At 42.1% G+C, this 17,112-nt stretch overlaps 2 protein-coding genes across 4 annotated transcripts in view; one reads left to right on the top strand and one right to left on the bottom strand.

The window, feature by feature from the left end:
* Positions 1-378: 378 nt before the first annotated feature.
* Positions 379-8,005, bottom strand: suds3 (SDS3 homolog, SIN3A corepressor complex component). Of its 3 annotated transcripts, none has more exons than XM_070834332.1 (12): positions 7,804-8,005; positions 6,091-6,160; positions 5,903-5,958; positions 5,171-5,242; positions 4,130-4,149; positions 3,856-4,012; positions 3,509-3,604; positions 2,713-2,774; positions 2,582-2,603; positions 2,089-2,194; positions 1,090-1,174; positions 379-518 (listed from the first exon to the last, which is right to left on the bottom strand). In XM_070834332.1, the coding sequence occupies exons 1-12, from the start codon at positions 7,913-7,915 to the stop codon at positions 420-422; spliced, it is 957 nt and encodes a 318-aa protein (XP_070690433.1). In that variant the 5' UTR covers positions 7,916-8,005; the 3' UTR covers positions 379-419. The 3 variants fall into 3 exon arrangements, with proteins under 3 accessions (XP_070690433.1, XP_070690435.1, XP_070690434.1); XM_070834334.1 differs by lacking the exon at positions 7,804-8,005 and adding an exon at positions 6,997-7,103; XM_070834333.1 differs by lacking the exon at positions 2,582-2,603 and having other exon boundaries at positions 2,089-2,212; positions 2,709-2,774.
* Positions 8,006-10,993: 2,988 nt separating this feature from the next.
* Positions 10,994-17,112, top strand: part of taok3a (TAO kinase 3a) — a 65,477-nt gene continuing 59,358 nt past the window's right edge. The window contains exon 1 of the mRNA XM_070833295.1: positions 10,994-11,014. The gene's annotated coding sequence lies outside the window, so the exon portion shown is untranslated. The remainder of the gene's footprint in view (positions 11,015-17,112) is intronic.

The following is a 17,112-nucleotide window of genomic DNA, read 5'->3' as shown; positions in this document are numbered from 1 at the left end:
TGCATGGTGTTGACAGCACAAGACAAAAATCAAAACAGGCTTGTTTGTGACCACGAACTGCCTTCACGCTCATGCCACATAGTGACAAATAATGCTGGAAAACAGTCAGCAGTGTGTATGAGCACTGTTACTGAACTAGTATTTGGTTTATGTGGAAAAACAGAAAATCTGAGGTTCTTGGCCAGGGAGGACGGGATGTGTGTGTGGTGTGTGTGGTGTGTGTGTGTGGTGTGTGTGGTGTGTGTGTGTGTGCGTGTGTGTGTGTGATGAAGACCAGAAGAGGCCACTTGTCAAGCTGAGATGCACCATGTAGGGAAATAGTGGATGAATGAGCGGGTGGATGGATGGATAAATGAGCAGATGGGGGGGGGGGGGGGGGGGGGGGGGGGGGTCTGGTAAGGGAGGGGTGGGGTAATGTTTCACGCAGCCGACCGTCGACGGATGACAAACGCTCCCCTCTGCAGCTGTCCCAGGTAGATCCGCATCTTTGTACTGTCACTCGTCTTCCTCACCCAGATCTGAAGAACAAAGACAACAGACAGTCCCTCAATATAGTCATTTGGAAATAACGCATTCCAAAGTAGCTGTCGGGTGTAAGGCGTGTCGCTACAAACCACCATCACCTACGACAAGTCAGTTTGAGAGACGGCAGCGAACCTGCACTCTCATTTCCATGTTCAACTAGAAATGTATCGCCATACATTTCCATCAGAATGCTCAGCGGAAAGATGAACTTCCCTTTTCCAATGATCACTCCTTTTTAGTGACAGTGTTACGTTGACTGGAGTGGGAATCAATACTAGTCAAACACTAGAAAAAATCTGTGGCACTGACTCAAAATAAGCCGCAGTGTGTGTTTATACTAATCAAGGAACGTGTCATCCAGTGCAGCTCATTAATGTGTTTTCAGCGGTTTTTGGACAACAGTGGAGCTCAGATGGCACAGAGCAATAAACATTTCAAGCTTTGGCTACACAAACAATACTTAGTCGTATGATCAACTCATCGGTCTTTATATAGAATAGCACCAGCCTCATCTTAGAGGCAGTTCTGTGCACAACAGGAGGTGGATTGAGCGCTAAAGCTAACCTCATTGGTCCCCACTGAGCTGATGACACAGCTAATCTTTGTGTTGTCCTTTGACTCCAGGTAGATGGCCTGGCTCTTGTGGTACCTGTCAGCATAAAAAACACACACACACACACACACAAACAAACAAACAAACACACACAGCATTAATTTGGCATTCGAGGTGCGGAATGAGGGAAAGGCATAAGTGCAGACAGGAGAGGCGTTCATTATACATAATTTTACCCAGCTGAATAAACCACATTTCTCCTGAGATGGCACTAAATAGATAATTGGCCTGAAAAGTCAAAACAAAAAGTCTGTTATATTTTTTTTAATGTCTCCAAACTGTCAGAGGACAGAAACCAACCCAGGGGAACAGACTGACAACCAAAGCATTTGATCATTAAGGGCCCACAGAAGAATGATGACGCACACGCCTCCTTGCAGCTCTTTGAGAAGGCTTTCCGGTGGTGGCGTCTCCTTTAGCGATGAATAAATGAGACTTTGCCTTGAAAGAAAAGTGCTCAGCTGCACTTTTCTCAACTCGCTCCTCTCAACCTCCTCTGTCTGCATCAACTGCTAATAAGACAGACTTCTCTTATATGTATCCCTCTTCAAATGACCTTATGTTCTGACATGTCTGGTGCAGAGTTCTGCTCTCAAACAGAAGGGCATCAGAGTTGTGTCTGGATTTTCATTCCCTTTCTCTTTACATCACAGCAGAGTGCAGCAACTATCTCTGAATATGTATTTTTATGGTCGCTTCAAGCCCCAGCATTTATTCAGCGGCTCCTGAGAAATCTCTCTCTCTCTGTAGCTCAGACAAAAAGAGGCTGCTATCAAAGCGGTTTTAAAATGACTTTTGAAGACGAAACCAAACACCATAGCCATCCAACCCATGGCAATGTGGCCACCTAGTGGTGACACAAGCTCTAGTCAGGCTATGTGAGAACTGGCAAATGTACAGGGGGACACAATTGGATTTGGATTGTTTTGAGGAGAAAACTTCGAATTTACCATCTTTTGTCGTAGTAAAGTTTCCCCTCCTCGATGCGGGCCTCGTAGCGCTGGGAGGGGCTCTCCATGGGAGCGGAGGGGACGTGCTCTGGAGACGAGGGAGACACTGAAGAGGGAGAAACACCTGATTGTTATCACCATGCAAAACTTATGGAACAACAGTTTAATGTGTTATGGAATCATTGGGACATTTTGGGAAATACGCTTATTCACTTTCTGCAAGGACAGGGCGATGAGAGGATTGATACCATTCTTCTCTGCGTCTGTTCAATAAGTTCAGTGTAAGTGCAACATGTTGCGGTGTTATGGGGGCACGTGACTATTTCATGGCTCGAGCCTTTGTGTAGTCTCTGCTGTACGATGTCGATGTCCCATCTGACTCAGCAAAAAAAGTGAATGTACCTATTTCCCGTAAATGAAGTATTTCTATAACAAAAGAACTCATTATGCACGCCAAGTGGAAATTAACTGCAAAAGATGAGCACTGACATACCTGGCCGTTTTGGAGACTTAAGCTGTAAAAGAGAAGGTGCGACATTTTTAAAGGAAACAAATAAAAACAATAGAGAAAAAAGATTTGGCAGGAACATCAATAATGTCAAGAAATTCAGAAGAAGCACTAACCTTATTAAGTGTTCTTAGATCTTCCATGATCTGTTCATCTGTTAACAAATAATTTAGCTGAGGTATGAAGAGTTAAGGAGGGTTTTTTTTAAAATAAATGCATCTGATCTAGAAGGCCTGCAGAGGCCAAAACCTACTATTCAAGTTCTAGCTGCAATTTTTCAGTCTGAGTCTGACAACAATATTACTTTAAGTTCTCTCTAATGCATGCAAACCACACACGCAGGAACACACACACACCTAAGAGTTCAATTTATCATAGGCCTAAAAAATAAGTGCCAGTGCCACCAACAATCATACCCACAAATATTACCGACAGTCCATTACAGAGACGCATAAGTTACTGTAGGGAATAAAGCCCAGCTACAAGATCCAGCAGCAAATAAATAAATGATTACAATTCATTATTCATTATATAATTCATTATTATTCGTATAGGTGTAGGCTTACGCCATGTTTCGACTTCTCCCTGATGCTCTGCACAGTCAACTGAGGTGTAACGCATGTGAATAATATGCGTATGTATAATATTATAATATGATCAACATAACAGCATTTCACACAGTGGTCTGCGTGTGCTCTGCTGCACGTATGTGGGCAAACTTAAATGAGCCCGAGTCAGACCCGAGCCTGGTCTATTAAAACAAACAAACAAACAAAAACACCTCAGACTTGTCTATTACAATTAATCTATATTGGCGAAGTACAAATATGACCAGTGCAAATAATACTGAATAATCCACTCCTCACAGCTGACTGTTGCCAATCAGAGACAGCAAATATATGTAAAGGATATCTGGTGCAGGTTTCCTCCGTTTGTCAGGTATTGGGACTGGATCATTGGGCCGTCTTCTCAGCTTCCGAGTCATGATAGGTTTTACCTCCATTGAGTCTACGTATCAAAGACATAGTGACAAACTGAGACGCAACAACAACATCCAAATGGTGTTAAACTTAATCAGCAAGGAGGAACATTTTAATTTACTATATATGAAGGTCCAACTTAGTCAGACAACTTAATATTAAAGTCTGTTGAGAGAAAAACTCTCACTCCCACCCACATACTTTTTTTTTTTTTACCCCATTTCTTCCCTCTTCTGCTGAGCAAGTCCCTGATTAATAATCCTGTTCTGGCTCCCTTACCGCTTGTCAGCTCCATTGTTAATTTTTCATTCTCGATCATCTTCTTCTTCTCCTCCAACTCTGCAATTAGGTTTTCCTTCAGTTCAACCTTTTTATCGTCAAACTCCTTAACTGCTGCCTTCTTCTCCTTGATGTAGTTCCTCTCCACCTGCTCTGTCTGCAGAAGGTTGAGAGATGGAAATAATTGAGAAAAAGGATTTTTTTTTGCTTTTTAGCATACGAAAAGTAAAAGTAAATTCTGTATGAACTTAATGCAAGGTTGAATTATACTCACCTCGAGCTGCAGAAACAGATCTGTAAAGGGAAAGAAAAACAGAATTGGTCATGTAGAGCAAACATCAGTTCAGAGTCAATTTACTGGCACATTATATCCGACTTTTGGCAAATGAAGTCCGCTGTGGTTACCCTCATGATCAGAAAACAGGATGCAGTGCAGGGTGACACAGAAATAGGTGTTTACAGGAAAAATACCCACAAACTTTTAGTAAATATATGTATGAATTTAAAAACAAGGGAGAAAATAATGCTCCTGGGAACCGGGAATAGCCTAAATGTTTTACTGTATTTTACTCTGTTGACATTTTTATATTCAGTTGTCAATTGATCAATTGTTCATGAATGCAACTACTGTCCTCCACTGGGGCTATTGTGGGTCAATTAACAAAGCCTGTGTTTTTCTTTGTATTGTTTTTTTTCTCCGCTGTGAATTCTGGGCAAAGCAAACCTCTACTTTTTTAGTCATCAAAATTACTGAGTATGTGGCTCACGCAGCAAGCGAAGGAGAAAAGCTGATCACAAACAAACCACTGAGTCAGCAAAAATGAAGTAACCTGTATAATCAAACAGAGCCAAATGGTGGAAGATGGACAGATGGACGGTTGTGAGCCACAAGAAAGTTGGATGGCTTAGTCCTTTTGTGAGCACAAATTTTCCTGAAAGTTTGTTGCAATATGATGTACGACTTCTATGCTCACGCTGTCCGGTTCAATCAACTAGTCATGATATCAGTGCTCATAATGGATGCCAGCCTTACCACCCCTCTCAAACAGCTGATGTGAGATTCAATCGAGGCCTTGCATATAATACTTCCATGGCCAACACTTCTCCTCTCATATCCATAAACTCTTTTCTTGGTCCTCACTTCCAACAAGTTGTTTTGCAGGTGCTCTTATTTGCCATTGTTCTCCGTGGGCCTAACAAACCAAGCTAAAGTAGGAGGTATTCCAAAATTTTAACATTCTGCTCCAAACATGGTTTGTGTTGATGCATCAGAAGCAAAGCACGGTCCACGCGGCCACTAAATTACTCAACTTGCCTGCATTTCGGAGTCTCTCTTTGTACTGCTGGTCCAGCTTCTTCATCCTCTTCTGATACTCCTGCAGTGTCCCTGCGAAGCCAAAGTGTCATGAGCCATAAGCGAACACCTATAGAATCACAATATTTGCTATAAATATTTAATGATATTATCGAATTATGACTTAGGTGGTTGTTTAGGATGAGAGGAAAAACATTCTGAAGTTATCAACGATCCAATACCAGCAGCTGCACTGAAATATTGCTAAAGCAACTCACTGGAACATTTTGGCATCCTTGACCTGCTTCTCTCATCAGCCACCTGCAGTCTAGACTGTGTTACACTGAGCCTGCATTTGGATCTACAAAATGTCACTCCACAGTTTCTACACTCAACATTTGTCTGACTAATAAAGAGCTTATGGGACAGCTGATGGTGCTACAGTATCATGAAACAGCCCAGCCAGCTGTTCGGAAACAGTTTCTATCAGTTAACAAACCTGATGATTCAAAATGACCTGTTCACAGCCATCAGTTATCATCTGTTTCTCAGCTGGTTTCTCATTTTATCCAGAGACAGCGTCTGCCTTTATGGCGTGATGACGTAATCCCTCACCACCGCTATGAGTAACCAGTCAGCATCTGGCTGTGTCCTGTATTCCCACACTCACACATCCCAACCAATACAGAGCAGCAGTCATTTCTACTTGGAAAATTCCTGACACGCTTCAGTCATAACAAACAAAGCGATTACCTTCTTGTAACTGCTGCAACTGTCTTTTCAGAGAGGCCAGTTTGTCTTGGTACATTCTGCAAGTGAAATAAACCACAGCTGATATCACATTTCCTTTCACCGCGTGCAGCATTAGGGCAAACATTTAACACTTCCAGCATCAAAGGCTTTTTATTCGGGTCAAAACAGCTGGTCGGCAAAACACTCACTGCTCTTTGATTTCGACGTAGTCATCCTCATCGTGCTTGGCAAGGTCTGTTTCACTGGCATCTTCCGTGTCTGTGGAGGAGGGCATCACTCACATTTCAAAACTACTCCTCAACTAAAACTGAATCTCTGTTTTAAAATACACTGCATATGATTATTTCAGCCTGCTGTAGTACGAGATAATCACATTGTTTTTCTCAGCTTTTCCAAAACCACATTGATGCAAAGAAGCTGAGACAGACAGACAGACAGACGAGCTCTGTGCAGATCAAAGGACGTGCGTGGCACTGGTAAGGTAATGGTGAACACCCTTGCTTGGGTATGCCCTCCGGCTTGTTAGATTAGGTAACTAAGGAAAATCCAATTTTGCCATGAAAGCTCACACACTCTGCATTCTCAGATCGACATCAGAGGGGGGAAAAGTTGTGGAAGAAAGAGCTAAGGCTAGTACATGTAATCCAATGACATTAATATGACGACCGACAGGAATGTAGCTGTTACTGAAGCTTTGATTGTCAAGCATTTGCCCCCATGGTGGGATTAATCAGGTACGGTCCTCTGCTAACTTGGCCGTGCTGACAGTCCAACGACAACTCTCTCAAGGAAGAAAAGCTAACATGTTTAAGCTCGTGCGATGTGGCAAACTTGGGAGCCAAGTTTATTAGCACCTTGAAGTTACCTTCAAACCCCGACACAAGAGAATGGTAAGGCCCAGTCGTGTTAAGCTGACACAGCAGCTTTCATTTTCGGTTAGCATTAATATGCTAGCTTAAGTTAGCTAGTCTACTGTTAAAAGAGTAACCCGATTCTAGCTCACGTAGTTAGGCGTAAAACAGAACCTCCGACATATCCAGAGGAGAAGAAACATAAGTCCGGCTATTCGCTTGAAAGTCAGGAAACTAGCCAACCTTGTTGTGCCGTCATCGCCTTGCTCTCCTCCTGTCTTTCTTTATCTTTCACTGCAATCCGTCCCGTCTCACTGAGTAGTGTGAAAAGGGCAGTGCAGTGGACACAGCCTGCCTGCCGACCTGTCAATGCTCGGAGCTAACGTTACGTAGCTTAGCTACTCGGCTAATTGACGCCGTGTAGCCCTTTTGAAACATCATTTATCAAAAATCGTGTTTGCAACACGTCTAACGTTAGCTTATGCTTACTTACAGTTACACTTTGTTGGCAACGAGTTTTTGTACAATAACGTAAAGCTGGTCTGGCCAATAATGTTGTTAGAGCTGATTGATGTTAGTATTGAGCCGCTAGCTAGCGTTAATTAGTATGTAAACAATGGCGAATTTAATTGAGATATTATCGTTAACCACGAATGACGAACGTTCAGCCAGTGAAAGAGATTTAGCTAACGTTAGTTTAACATCACCTGCTTAAGAAGTGTTTGGCTGCGCAGAAATTTGGCTGGCAGGAGTCAGGTTGCTATCGTCTCATGCGGCTAGCAAGCTAACGACGTGTGGCTGAAGCTCGCGTTGGACTAACTTAGTTGGCGCTCCAGCTTTGGGAACAGACAGTTAAAATTTGATTTGAGAAGTGCTAAAAAAAAGTGCATGCCGAATTGTACGATAAGTGCTCTCACTCGAGCTTAATATGTGTATCACTTTAAACGCGGCATCAAAATAGATAATATTTATGCAGTACATCGCGCGTTTCCGTCTAATTTCCAACAAATAGACCGAGCCGGAGCTGGTGGTCAATTCGTTTAACGTTACCTTCCTCTGAGTCTCTCCCCCTGAAACTCCTATCATCGTCGTCATCCACGCTATCAAGTTCTTCTTCATCATTGTAGTAATCCACCATAGGTGAGAGCAAAGTCGAAGCCATTTGTTCGTTTGGAAAATGTAAACAAACACAAAATAAACAATCGATTTGTGTTTTGCAGCTTGCTTGGAACAGCGCCTACAACTGTCAGGACCTCCGACCATCAAGCTGTCCAACCCGATGCCTGTAGACAATATCTGTAACATTAACGTGCAATATGTAAATAGCCATAAATTTGAATTTGCAAACAATCACAATAACGATGTTACAATTAAAGATAACATTAAACAATGTACGTGTTATTTATACGCGCATTTAAATTTATTGTAAAATATTTAAACAGGCATATTTCCGAACACCAGGGACTGAAGGGTCTCTTTGTTTTGGCTCCCATTATTTTAGTTTTTCTGCACAGTGTTTTTCTATTTAGCCACCACCATGTCCTTTCCTCCTTACTGTTTTCCAGTGCTTATGTTTATCCTGCTTATTTCATCACTTGCAAGATATTTTTGACTCGTAGACCCCAAAGCAGCTGTAAATTGTTCCTTATTTACCCCACATATATTTGGTCAGACAACTGATCAGTGAACTTTATCACTATATCCCAGTACTGTGACTTCAAGGCTGCTTCAAAGCCCTCTACAAACAGCCAAGAACATAATATCAAATATTTTAATTTGATTACATGAGTTATGATTATTTATGTGTAAATGTGTGTGTAATTGTAGTGTAGCTATGACCCTGAAATTACTCTTAGGATAGGGTATATTATTATTATAATTATTAGTGGTTGTAGTATTTGTAGTAGGGCCCATATACATGTATATTAAAAACCAAACAGTGCTAACAGTCTGGTAAGACACTAGTTTGATCCTGTGTAAAATATTTAGTTCCCTCTTTAACCCTCCACCTCAGGATGTCCAGGAGATGTGGACCCCACCTTTGGAAAGCCTGATCACTCACTGCTTTTGAGACCAAACCAAACCATTAGTCTTTTATAGATTAGGACATTATCTGTTTTTGATTATTATTAATCATTGAAGTCTTTGTTTGTTTGTTTTTTCCTTTTGACAAAAATCATTCAAACACCACTGGTTCTAGCTTTTCAAATGTGAATATTTTCTGTTATTCTTAGTCCTCTGTGACAGTACACTGATGTTTTTTTTTTTTTGAATATCGAATATCAGGTTTCCTTTTTGGAAACTGTTTATTTTTCAGTTTTGTTTGATGTTTATAGACCAAACAATTAGTCTGCAGCCAAGGTTACATCAGGCAGGCACTGAACTCTTGATGTCATGAATTTCCACCCCACAGAGGCTGCCATCCCTGTCCACAGAAACTGAACTTTTATGAAAAGGATTATAGAGCCATTGTTACCATAAAGAAAAAGACTGGCTTGTCCATAGTGGCACCCTATTGAAAATAAAAGTCCCAGGCCCTAATGGATAAGGCCCTGGCCTCCTAAGCCAGGGACTGTGGTTTTGGGCCCATTTCGGATGTGTGTTGGTCTGATAATCTAGAGGTCAAATGACTGACTGTGCTCTGTTAGTAGTTTCACAAACAATATTTTGGGGGTTTGGACTGTAAAAAACCTGAGGAAGCATCGTGGCTACATGAACGGACACAGATTGAAAGACCCCGTGCACAACAAAAGTCAAGATGAAAAATTCAAACTTGATCATTCGTTCTCCCAAGGATACTTTCTCCACGTGTGTTTCAGGCAGACCTTTGGATCACACGAGTGACAAAACATAACCTGAACAGGACAGAGGTTTGATCTGTTTCATTCATTGTCAGCTGCTTGTCCCTGGTTGAGTTTGAAACTTACACCTTGTGACTGAATTTTAAAAAAATCTGAATTGATTTAGTTGTGTTTATTATTGTGGTTAAATTCCACAATAAGGTATTCAGTTGCCTATAAGAATCTAATTATTACTGCTATTATTTGCTTCAATGTCATGAAATAGATAGATAGATAGATAGATAGATAGATAGATAGATAGATAGATAGATAGATTTATTTTATTAATTCTACTATAGTTAGGATAGTTAACCTACTTTAGTTATCTAAATATAAAGCTAAAATATCTAAAATGCAAACATACTATAGTAGATTTAAAATAAAGTATATACTAGAATAAAATACAAATAAATGATATCAGAAAACTTTACCCAGACATACTTTGTAGGGAGGCAGAGGTGTCAACGAGAAACCATAGTCTTCAGAATTGTAAATTGGGGTGTTTCCCAAACGAATAACGTTAATAATAAAGTGTATTGTTCACTAGTCCAAGTCAGGGTAGTTAATTCTTATGGCCATAATAAATTCCTGACAGTGATAAACACATGACACACGATGTAGCGAGTGTTCTAGTTGAACTTGAAACGTGCAGCAGCAGGTGGCAGCATTGTACTGAGTATATTCAGGAGACGGACTGGGTTGCCAGCACTGAAGTTGCAACAGAATCGAGATGACTCAGTCCATGCATGTTTAATGATTTGCAAAGGAAATACGGTGTAGGATCGTTGCTCGTTTACTTCTACATTAGCACTTGTTATACAAAGCAGTATTACGGGGGAGATATTTTAAATCCGTGTGCTTTTGCATGCGATTTGGATTAATCCTTTGAGCATAAGATACTTGCAAAACAATCCAATTTGGTGTTTATTTAGTGCGAAATACACGTTTTTTTCCCTTCTTTTTTTCCGCTGTTCACTGCATGAGACAACTTTATTTCCTGTCTTGTCAAACTAGCTGTCACACACGGGCGGGGGGCTGTGCTCCCGCTGCTCCGTCATTCAGGAAGTCCACACCGACTGACAGCACTTGGTAAAGTCACACCGACATCTTCAGAGTGGGACTAAACGCACCCGGAGTCACTTCGCCATTCAACAACGACGACTTTAACAACAAAAGGTGAGGGTTACTCTTTTCCTCCTCTGCTCTGCTCTTGTGTTTTTGTCCTTTAGTTATAGGTTAATAATAACAGCTCGTGCGTACTGCCTCGCGCACTAAAACTGAAACGAGCACTTCCTCATGTCTCACCGAGCAGAGCCGCTGCAGCCAAAACGCGCCCCCCCCCTCAAAATAAAAAAAAAAAAAAGCAAAAAGTGGACGCACTAACGAGAAACGGCGCTCGCGGGATGCACCTGAAGTTGTAGGTGAGCGCCGTTTGGACGCCAGTCTGCGTAGGGACCGAGCGCACCGAGAGGTTCGCTTTCCAAAGCGCATGTTTGTTGATTGGTGTGTGTGTGTGCACCTGCTTCAAATCTACGCTGAAATTTGGATGCTACGCCGAGAGCTGACGGGGGGGAAAAGACGCTTTGCCGTTTGGTTTGTCCCTCAGGGGGTGAGTATGGAGAGCAAACGGATGACAGGTTGGAATGAAGTGTGCAATTTTGGGGGTTTTTAAAAAAATGTTAACGCCGACAAGGCGGCTGGACGCTATGTAAACTTGCCCTGCGTGTTATTTCAGCATTGTCATGCAATGTGGGCCAAGCCTGCGTGAGTGTGTCACATCCAGAATGACTGTGGTACCTTCCATTGCATCCAACATTGTTGTGAGTGAGATTTTTTACTATCAGCGCACAGTCACAATGGCTCTCGCTTGAGACGGTGAAACGTCCACTACACATGACCCCAACCACTACATCCGCTACGCCTCTCTGCACCCGTCAACCAGCCGAGCATTGCCTGCATCCTCGACACTTTGTTTTTTGTTATTTTTTACCATTTCGATTGTAATATTTGGCTTTGCGTTCAATGCCAGCACAACAACAGCGCGTCATTCATTCATCTTTTATTTTGGAGGTCCTCTCCTGCGTGCAGGACGGTGCTTGGTTAAATAAGCATTGGTAAAAGTAAATGTAGGCTGGCATGACGCGCTCGAAATGGCAGATGCAGATAGCAAGCTGGGCACTAAAACCCAAGCTGACCCAACATGATGTCATCTCGTGTGTGTGTGTGTGTGTGTGTGTGTGTGTGTGTGTGTGTTTGTGTGTGTGTGCAGGCAGCAGAGCCGCGTTTCACTGCTAAACTGTGCCACAAAGCTTTATTTCAAGGAGCATTTAATCCCATATGATGACATTGCACCTGCACGTCATTTAAATCGATTTATAGAGTCTATGGTTCTGACTATCTTCTTATTCTCAGGTGCAAGGTAGGGATGTAGTGTGGAAAAACCCAAAGCTGTGTTCATTTCATACACATTTGTTTTGCAGAGTAGACTTCAGTCATCTTGAGATAATGCTGAGTAAGTCGTGTCAAACTGATGTCAGTTAAAGAGAATGTTATTTCATGAGGAAATAGGCGAGTTTTTTTTTTTGTTTTTTTTTGGTAATGTGTTTTGCTCTTCTTCGCAGTCTCTTTGCCATTATGTTTCCAGTCCAAGAGTTTCAGTGCCCTACTTCGGTTTTGCAGCCAGTGTGCATACATTCAAAGGGCACAGGGCTGTTGTGCAAGTCCTCTCTTCTTGTTCATATCATCCGTATCCAGTAGGCTCATACGCAACCCATTGACCATGCAACCGAGAGAGGGAACATAAAGTGGCACACTTCCTCATTAGCAATGGTTTCTAGGGCATTTCTGATTTTAAGTCGACGGTGCCATTTTCAGGTAAATGTTTTACTCGTGATACATAAAATGATACGCAGGTTATCAGCGCTTGTTTCTCGTACAGTGAGCGTGGCCACATCTGGTCAGGTAAAAGCTTTTTATAGTTCACGCTTTGAAACGTCAGGCACCCAATCAGCAGCCTATTGTTCACAGTTATGGATGAATTATTATGCTCCCCCCTGCTTTTATTTGGCCTTTGTTAAACTCTGGATGTTACAAGTCTCTATACAGATTGTGACAACAAGCTTCCTGTCTAGTAAGACAGGCAGAGGCAGTCATAAGCATATTGCTAACAGTCATGTCTTTTTATAGAGCTGTGTGAGAGATTGTTGAGACGTTAGCTCGGGTCTTCTCGTGAATTTGCACAAATCCCTTTAAGTACCAGCGTTTGTGTGCGAGCGTGTGCTTGTGCGTGCTGGTGGGTGCACTGGGAAAGGACACATCAGCTGCTCTTGACAATTGGCTGATGTGGCTGTCAGAGACGGGGTGGGGTGGTGTGGGGACATGAGCCATATATGCTCACACTGAGGCCATGTTCACACTAAAGGCGGGCACCCATTTGCACACAGGATGGATTTGAATCGGGTTTAAGATTAGGCTCAAGTAAAATTGTCAGAATACAGTTTTTTTTAGGGGTATCCCGACAACATGAAATAATAATTTGTTGTTGTACAGTGGCCGTCATGGAACAACGTTTTCTGTGTTCCCACTCTGATTCACCAGCCCCCTTTTAACTGCACAAACTTGTCGTAAATGGCTTGTTTCAGCCATAGACTGCATGTAAAGATGGATGACATGACAGCTCCCCAAAGGTGAAGCCAAAACATCTTGATTGGCACCTATTGGCTGAGCTGCAGTAAAGAGTTGGGCGGGACCTCGATAGCATGGCTCCAACCCCTGATCACCACTACAAAGACTCTGGCTCGAAATGACGCACCAGCGCACGTATCTGTGATATTTTGGATCCATTTATGTACAGTGGCAGGAAGTGAAGACTTGTCATCCATCTTTATATACTGTCTATGGTTTCAACCTAGTGAATGACACCTTTTCACAAGGACATAATCACCAACCCAAAACTTTCATTCACCAAACTGTTGTTAGAGTAAAAGAAGACTTGTGCACTGTGGAGCTTCCAGTCCTGCCTTCATAAATCAGCAGACAAAAACGTAACAAATTTAACGGTGTCAGAAATCGTATTAGAGGACCTGAAACAATTATAAAATACAAATAATACAGCTGCAAATGACATGTCATCAGAGCAGTGCTGCACTGTGACAGACATAAAGAGGCAATCACTGAAATAATAGACAAGCAATTTTTATAGACTAGACTAGGTGAAGTTACACCGTTGGGTGCAACAGTGGGTGATCCTGTACAGCACCCCGCATAAAGAGCCTGAGGCAGCTGTTGGCGTGACAAAAACTGCACTGTTCAAGTTGTTGTGCCAAAATATACCAATAAAAATGGGGCTTTAGAATTTAAAAGACTTCTCACTTAATTGGCAAAGTATGATGATTATGAGGTGAACATGTCATGCATGGCATCTGTTCATATTTAGTTTTACTATCATATTTTAAACTCCAAATTCATGCAAATAAAGGCGTTGGGATTCTTAGGACAAACAGCTTTCCACCTCTGGCAACAGGCGTAACTTGCTCCGGAAATGAGTTTGGATTATCTGGTTGTAAATGTAGTTTAAAATATAAAGCAGAATGGGTAGTTGCCTCTCCTCTCCAGCTCTTCACTCTGAAACCCTTGAGGGGGGGTAGTTACATTACTTTCACATCTGCATTTATGACTGCAGCATTTTGTACTAAATTCATTTACTAAGACAGGGATCGGTGGATTTTCCCATGGAGGCATTAAATCCACGAAAAGCTTTCAAATTTGCACGGTCTAGAACTGCAGGAAGGACATCCCCAAGTTTAGTGACCAGATTCAAACTCTGCAGAGCTTGGTAGTAAAGTGTGAATAGTTATTTACATTACATGTACTTGCGTAGTAATATTTTAAATAAATTGTACTTTTAAGAGTAGCTGTTTTGCAGAATACTGTGTACACTCCTTCTGAGTCTGTGTGAGAGGGCGAGCACCAGAGAAAGTGATGGTGAAAGTGCATGGACCAGAGAAAAAGTTTGGCAGCAAGTGTACAGTTTGTTTACAATAAAGGGGGTTGGCCTCGAAGTAGAAATCACCTTCGGCCCCAGAGGAAAACCAATATCTCCTCTGTGCTTCCCAACTACTGTGACTGAATTCATGTACAAACACAAAAACAATACAGACTGTGTCTGAGTTTAGGATTCCACAAGTAACACAAATTTTTTTCCTGTTGTGTTTTTAGAGTTTAACAGTATTTTTTTTTTTTTTTTTTTTTTGTCATTTGCCTGGTTATGGATAGGGCACTTTGATGACAATTAACATGCACATAACATTTGTTATCACCTGTTAAAGACCTGTTTGAACATAAGCTTACAGTAATAAATTGCATACAATGAAGTGATTCACCACTTGAGTAGGTTTTACGAGATACTTCTTCGCTCTTACATATATGTTCTTTTCGCTCTCACATACGTTCTTGCACCTGTGTGAGTGGAAATAACTCTCCATGTCAGCGGATGGTCGTAGTCTGTATCCGTCTTTCAAAAAGGAAAAGCGGAGGACGTAGGATGGTGGATGTAACCGTAACCACCACCCATTAAGACAGAGGTCTGACTATTGCTGCCAGTGTGAGAAGCATCGCAAAAACTGGGGAAACAGGTGCTGACCAACGGCTCGACATTGGCCCGGTGTGTCCGGGCCTTTGGTGTGCTCTGACTCTGCCCTGTTGCTGAGCCTGACCGCTGATCTTAATGAGAGACTTTGTCTTTATGGGAGCCGTCAATTACATTACTTTAAAAAAAGGAAACGGACTCAATAAAACAGAAACATCAATTCTCACTCCTCAATCAAAAGCATTTCTTGTTTCTGCTGAGTGTGTTTCGATATGTCATCATTATGTACTAAAGGCTACAGCAGTTTATCTGTACAACAAATAATCACTGCCGCCCCGTTGGAAAAAGCCTACAGTGGTTACAATTGTTGGTGCGACCTTGCCTGTCTGGGCTCCTGCATCACAGCTCTTCTAATGTGCTGCAGTGCCTAATGCGATCTCTTTCAGTCTCTTGACTTGTCTAATTTAAGAACAACCAGAAGGCATACAGGCAGGCTTTTGGCTTTATAGAACCTGGGCCTATTTTAATTAGCAGTGAAAACAGTGCTTTAGACAGCCTCCTCTGCCTTGTTGTGACCTAGTAAGTGATGTCTTCTGAATCCTCCTTCCTCTCCCTCCTCTTGTCTGGGGTCATGTGGATGTCAAAGTTAACAAGTTTACCTGCTCTGCTGTCATAGAACCATGACAGGCTTGTGGCTTGCCACCAACCGTATAATGAGTTTAATACCCGTGTGTTAGGTCAGCTCTTGTCAGCCGTTGTGATATTTTCCAAAAGTTGAAACCCTTGATGCCAGTGGAGAAAGTCTTGGCAGATCTTGTTTTGCATCTAGGGCAACCTGTTGAAAGCACCAGGAAAAAGCATACATTTCTCCTCCCTGCTGACTAATCCATCTCAGCATCTTTCACAACTCTCAGCTGAAAGTGATGAACATTCCTCCACTTCCTTGTGATGGAAGGCTGACTTTTGAAAAATGTATTAGGGAATTGTCAGTTTAGCCAGTGCTACGGCAGTTTGGTGGTTTATGCCATGATAGCGGAGCGCATCAAATATTAAACCTCTGCTGTCAGGCTTAATGTTCTGCAGTGATCTGGTTTAGCATGTCTAATATAGGAATGCTGTCTCAGATGACAAGGAGAATTATGCCCTCCCTACCCCCACCTCTCCTCTCCTAGCAGATGTGTTAACACGTACTGCTTTTAATGGTGATTTCAAAAGACAGCAAAACTCTGCACTGCTGCAAGATCATGGTCTTGTGAAGCCAGCAAGAGAGAGAACCAGTACAGATATTTGGTAACAGGATTAATCAGCAGTAGCACTTTATTAAATTACCCATGAATCCATTCATGGGTAATTTAATATATAATAATAACATGCCCATGCCTTATGGTTGCACAGTAGGTGCAAGCCTTCTTCTGGTGGGCATCAAGGCAAGTGTTTGCACACAAGAGAGACTCAATCATCTATCTTCTCAATTTACTTTTAAATGTGTGTCTGTAAAAACACAAAGAAATGTCTGGTTTATAATCCATCTGGTGATCCAGGTCCACGAAGGCCCAAAAAGGCCAAGACATGATCACAACCTCTTTTATCTGCATTTGCTTCAGCATTTGATGGAAACTATTTGCACCACTGACCACGATAGGAGTCACAAGGAAAAATGTGAAATGTATCTAGTCATGGCCAGGCAGCTGGTGCAGACCTGAGTCATGGCCTTGGTCTACTGAAAGCTATCTCAGAGGGGAGGAAGTCACGGCCCAACAGATGTCTCCTCAACAAATGCCTCCCAAGTGAGTGTGCCACTTCTGCTGTCACTCGCCACCTCGCGCTGGTGAAAATTGTCTTTGTCTTACCAACCGTTTTAGATCTTTGGTCAGAGGTAGGAGCCAGCTGTCACACATTGAAGTTTTCACAATAAAAATATCGCACACCTTA

Source organism: Pempheris klunzingeri, chromosome 7, assembly GCF_042242105.1.
Source record: "Pempheris klunzingeri isolate RE-2024b chromosome 7, fPemKlu1.hap1, whole genome shotgun sequence".
Taxonomy (NCBI): domain Eukaryota; kingdom Metazoa; phylum Chordata; class Actinopteri; order Acropomatiformes; family Pempheridae; genus Pempheris; species Pempheris klunzingeri.
This window is presented reverse-complemented; position numbering and strand designations above follow the sequence as displayed.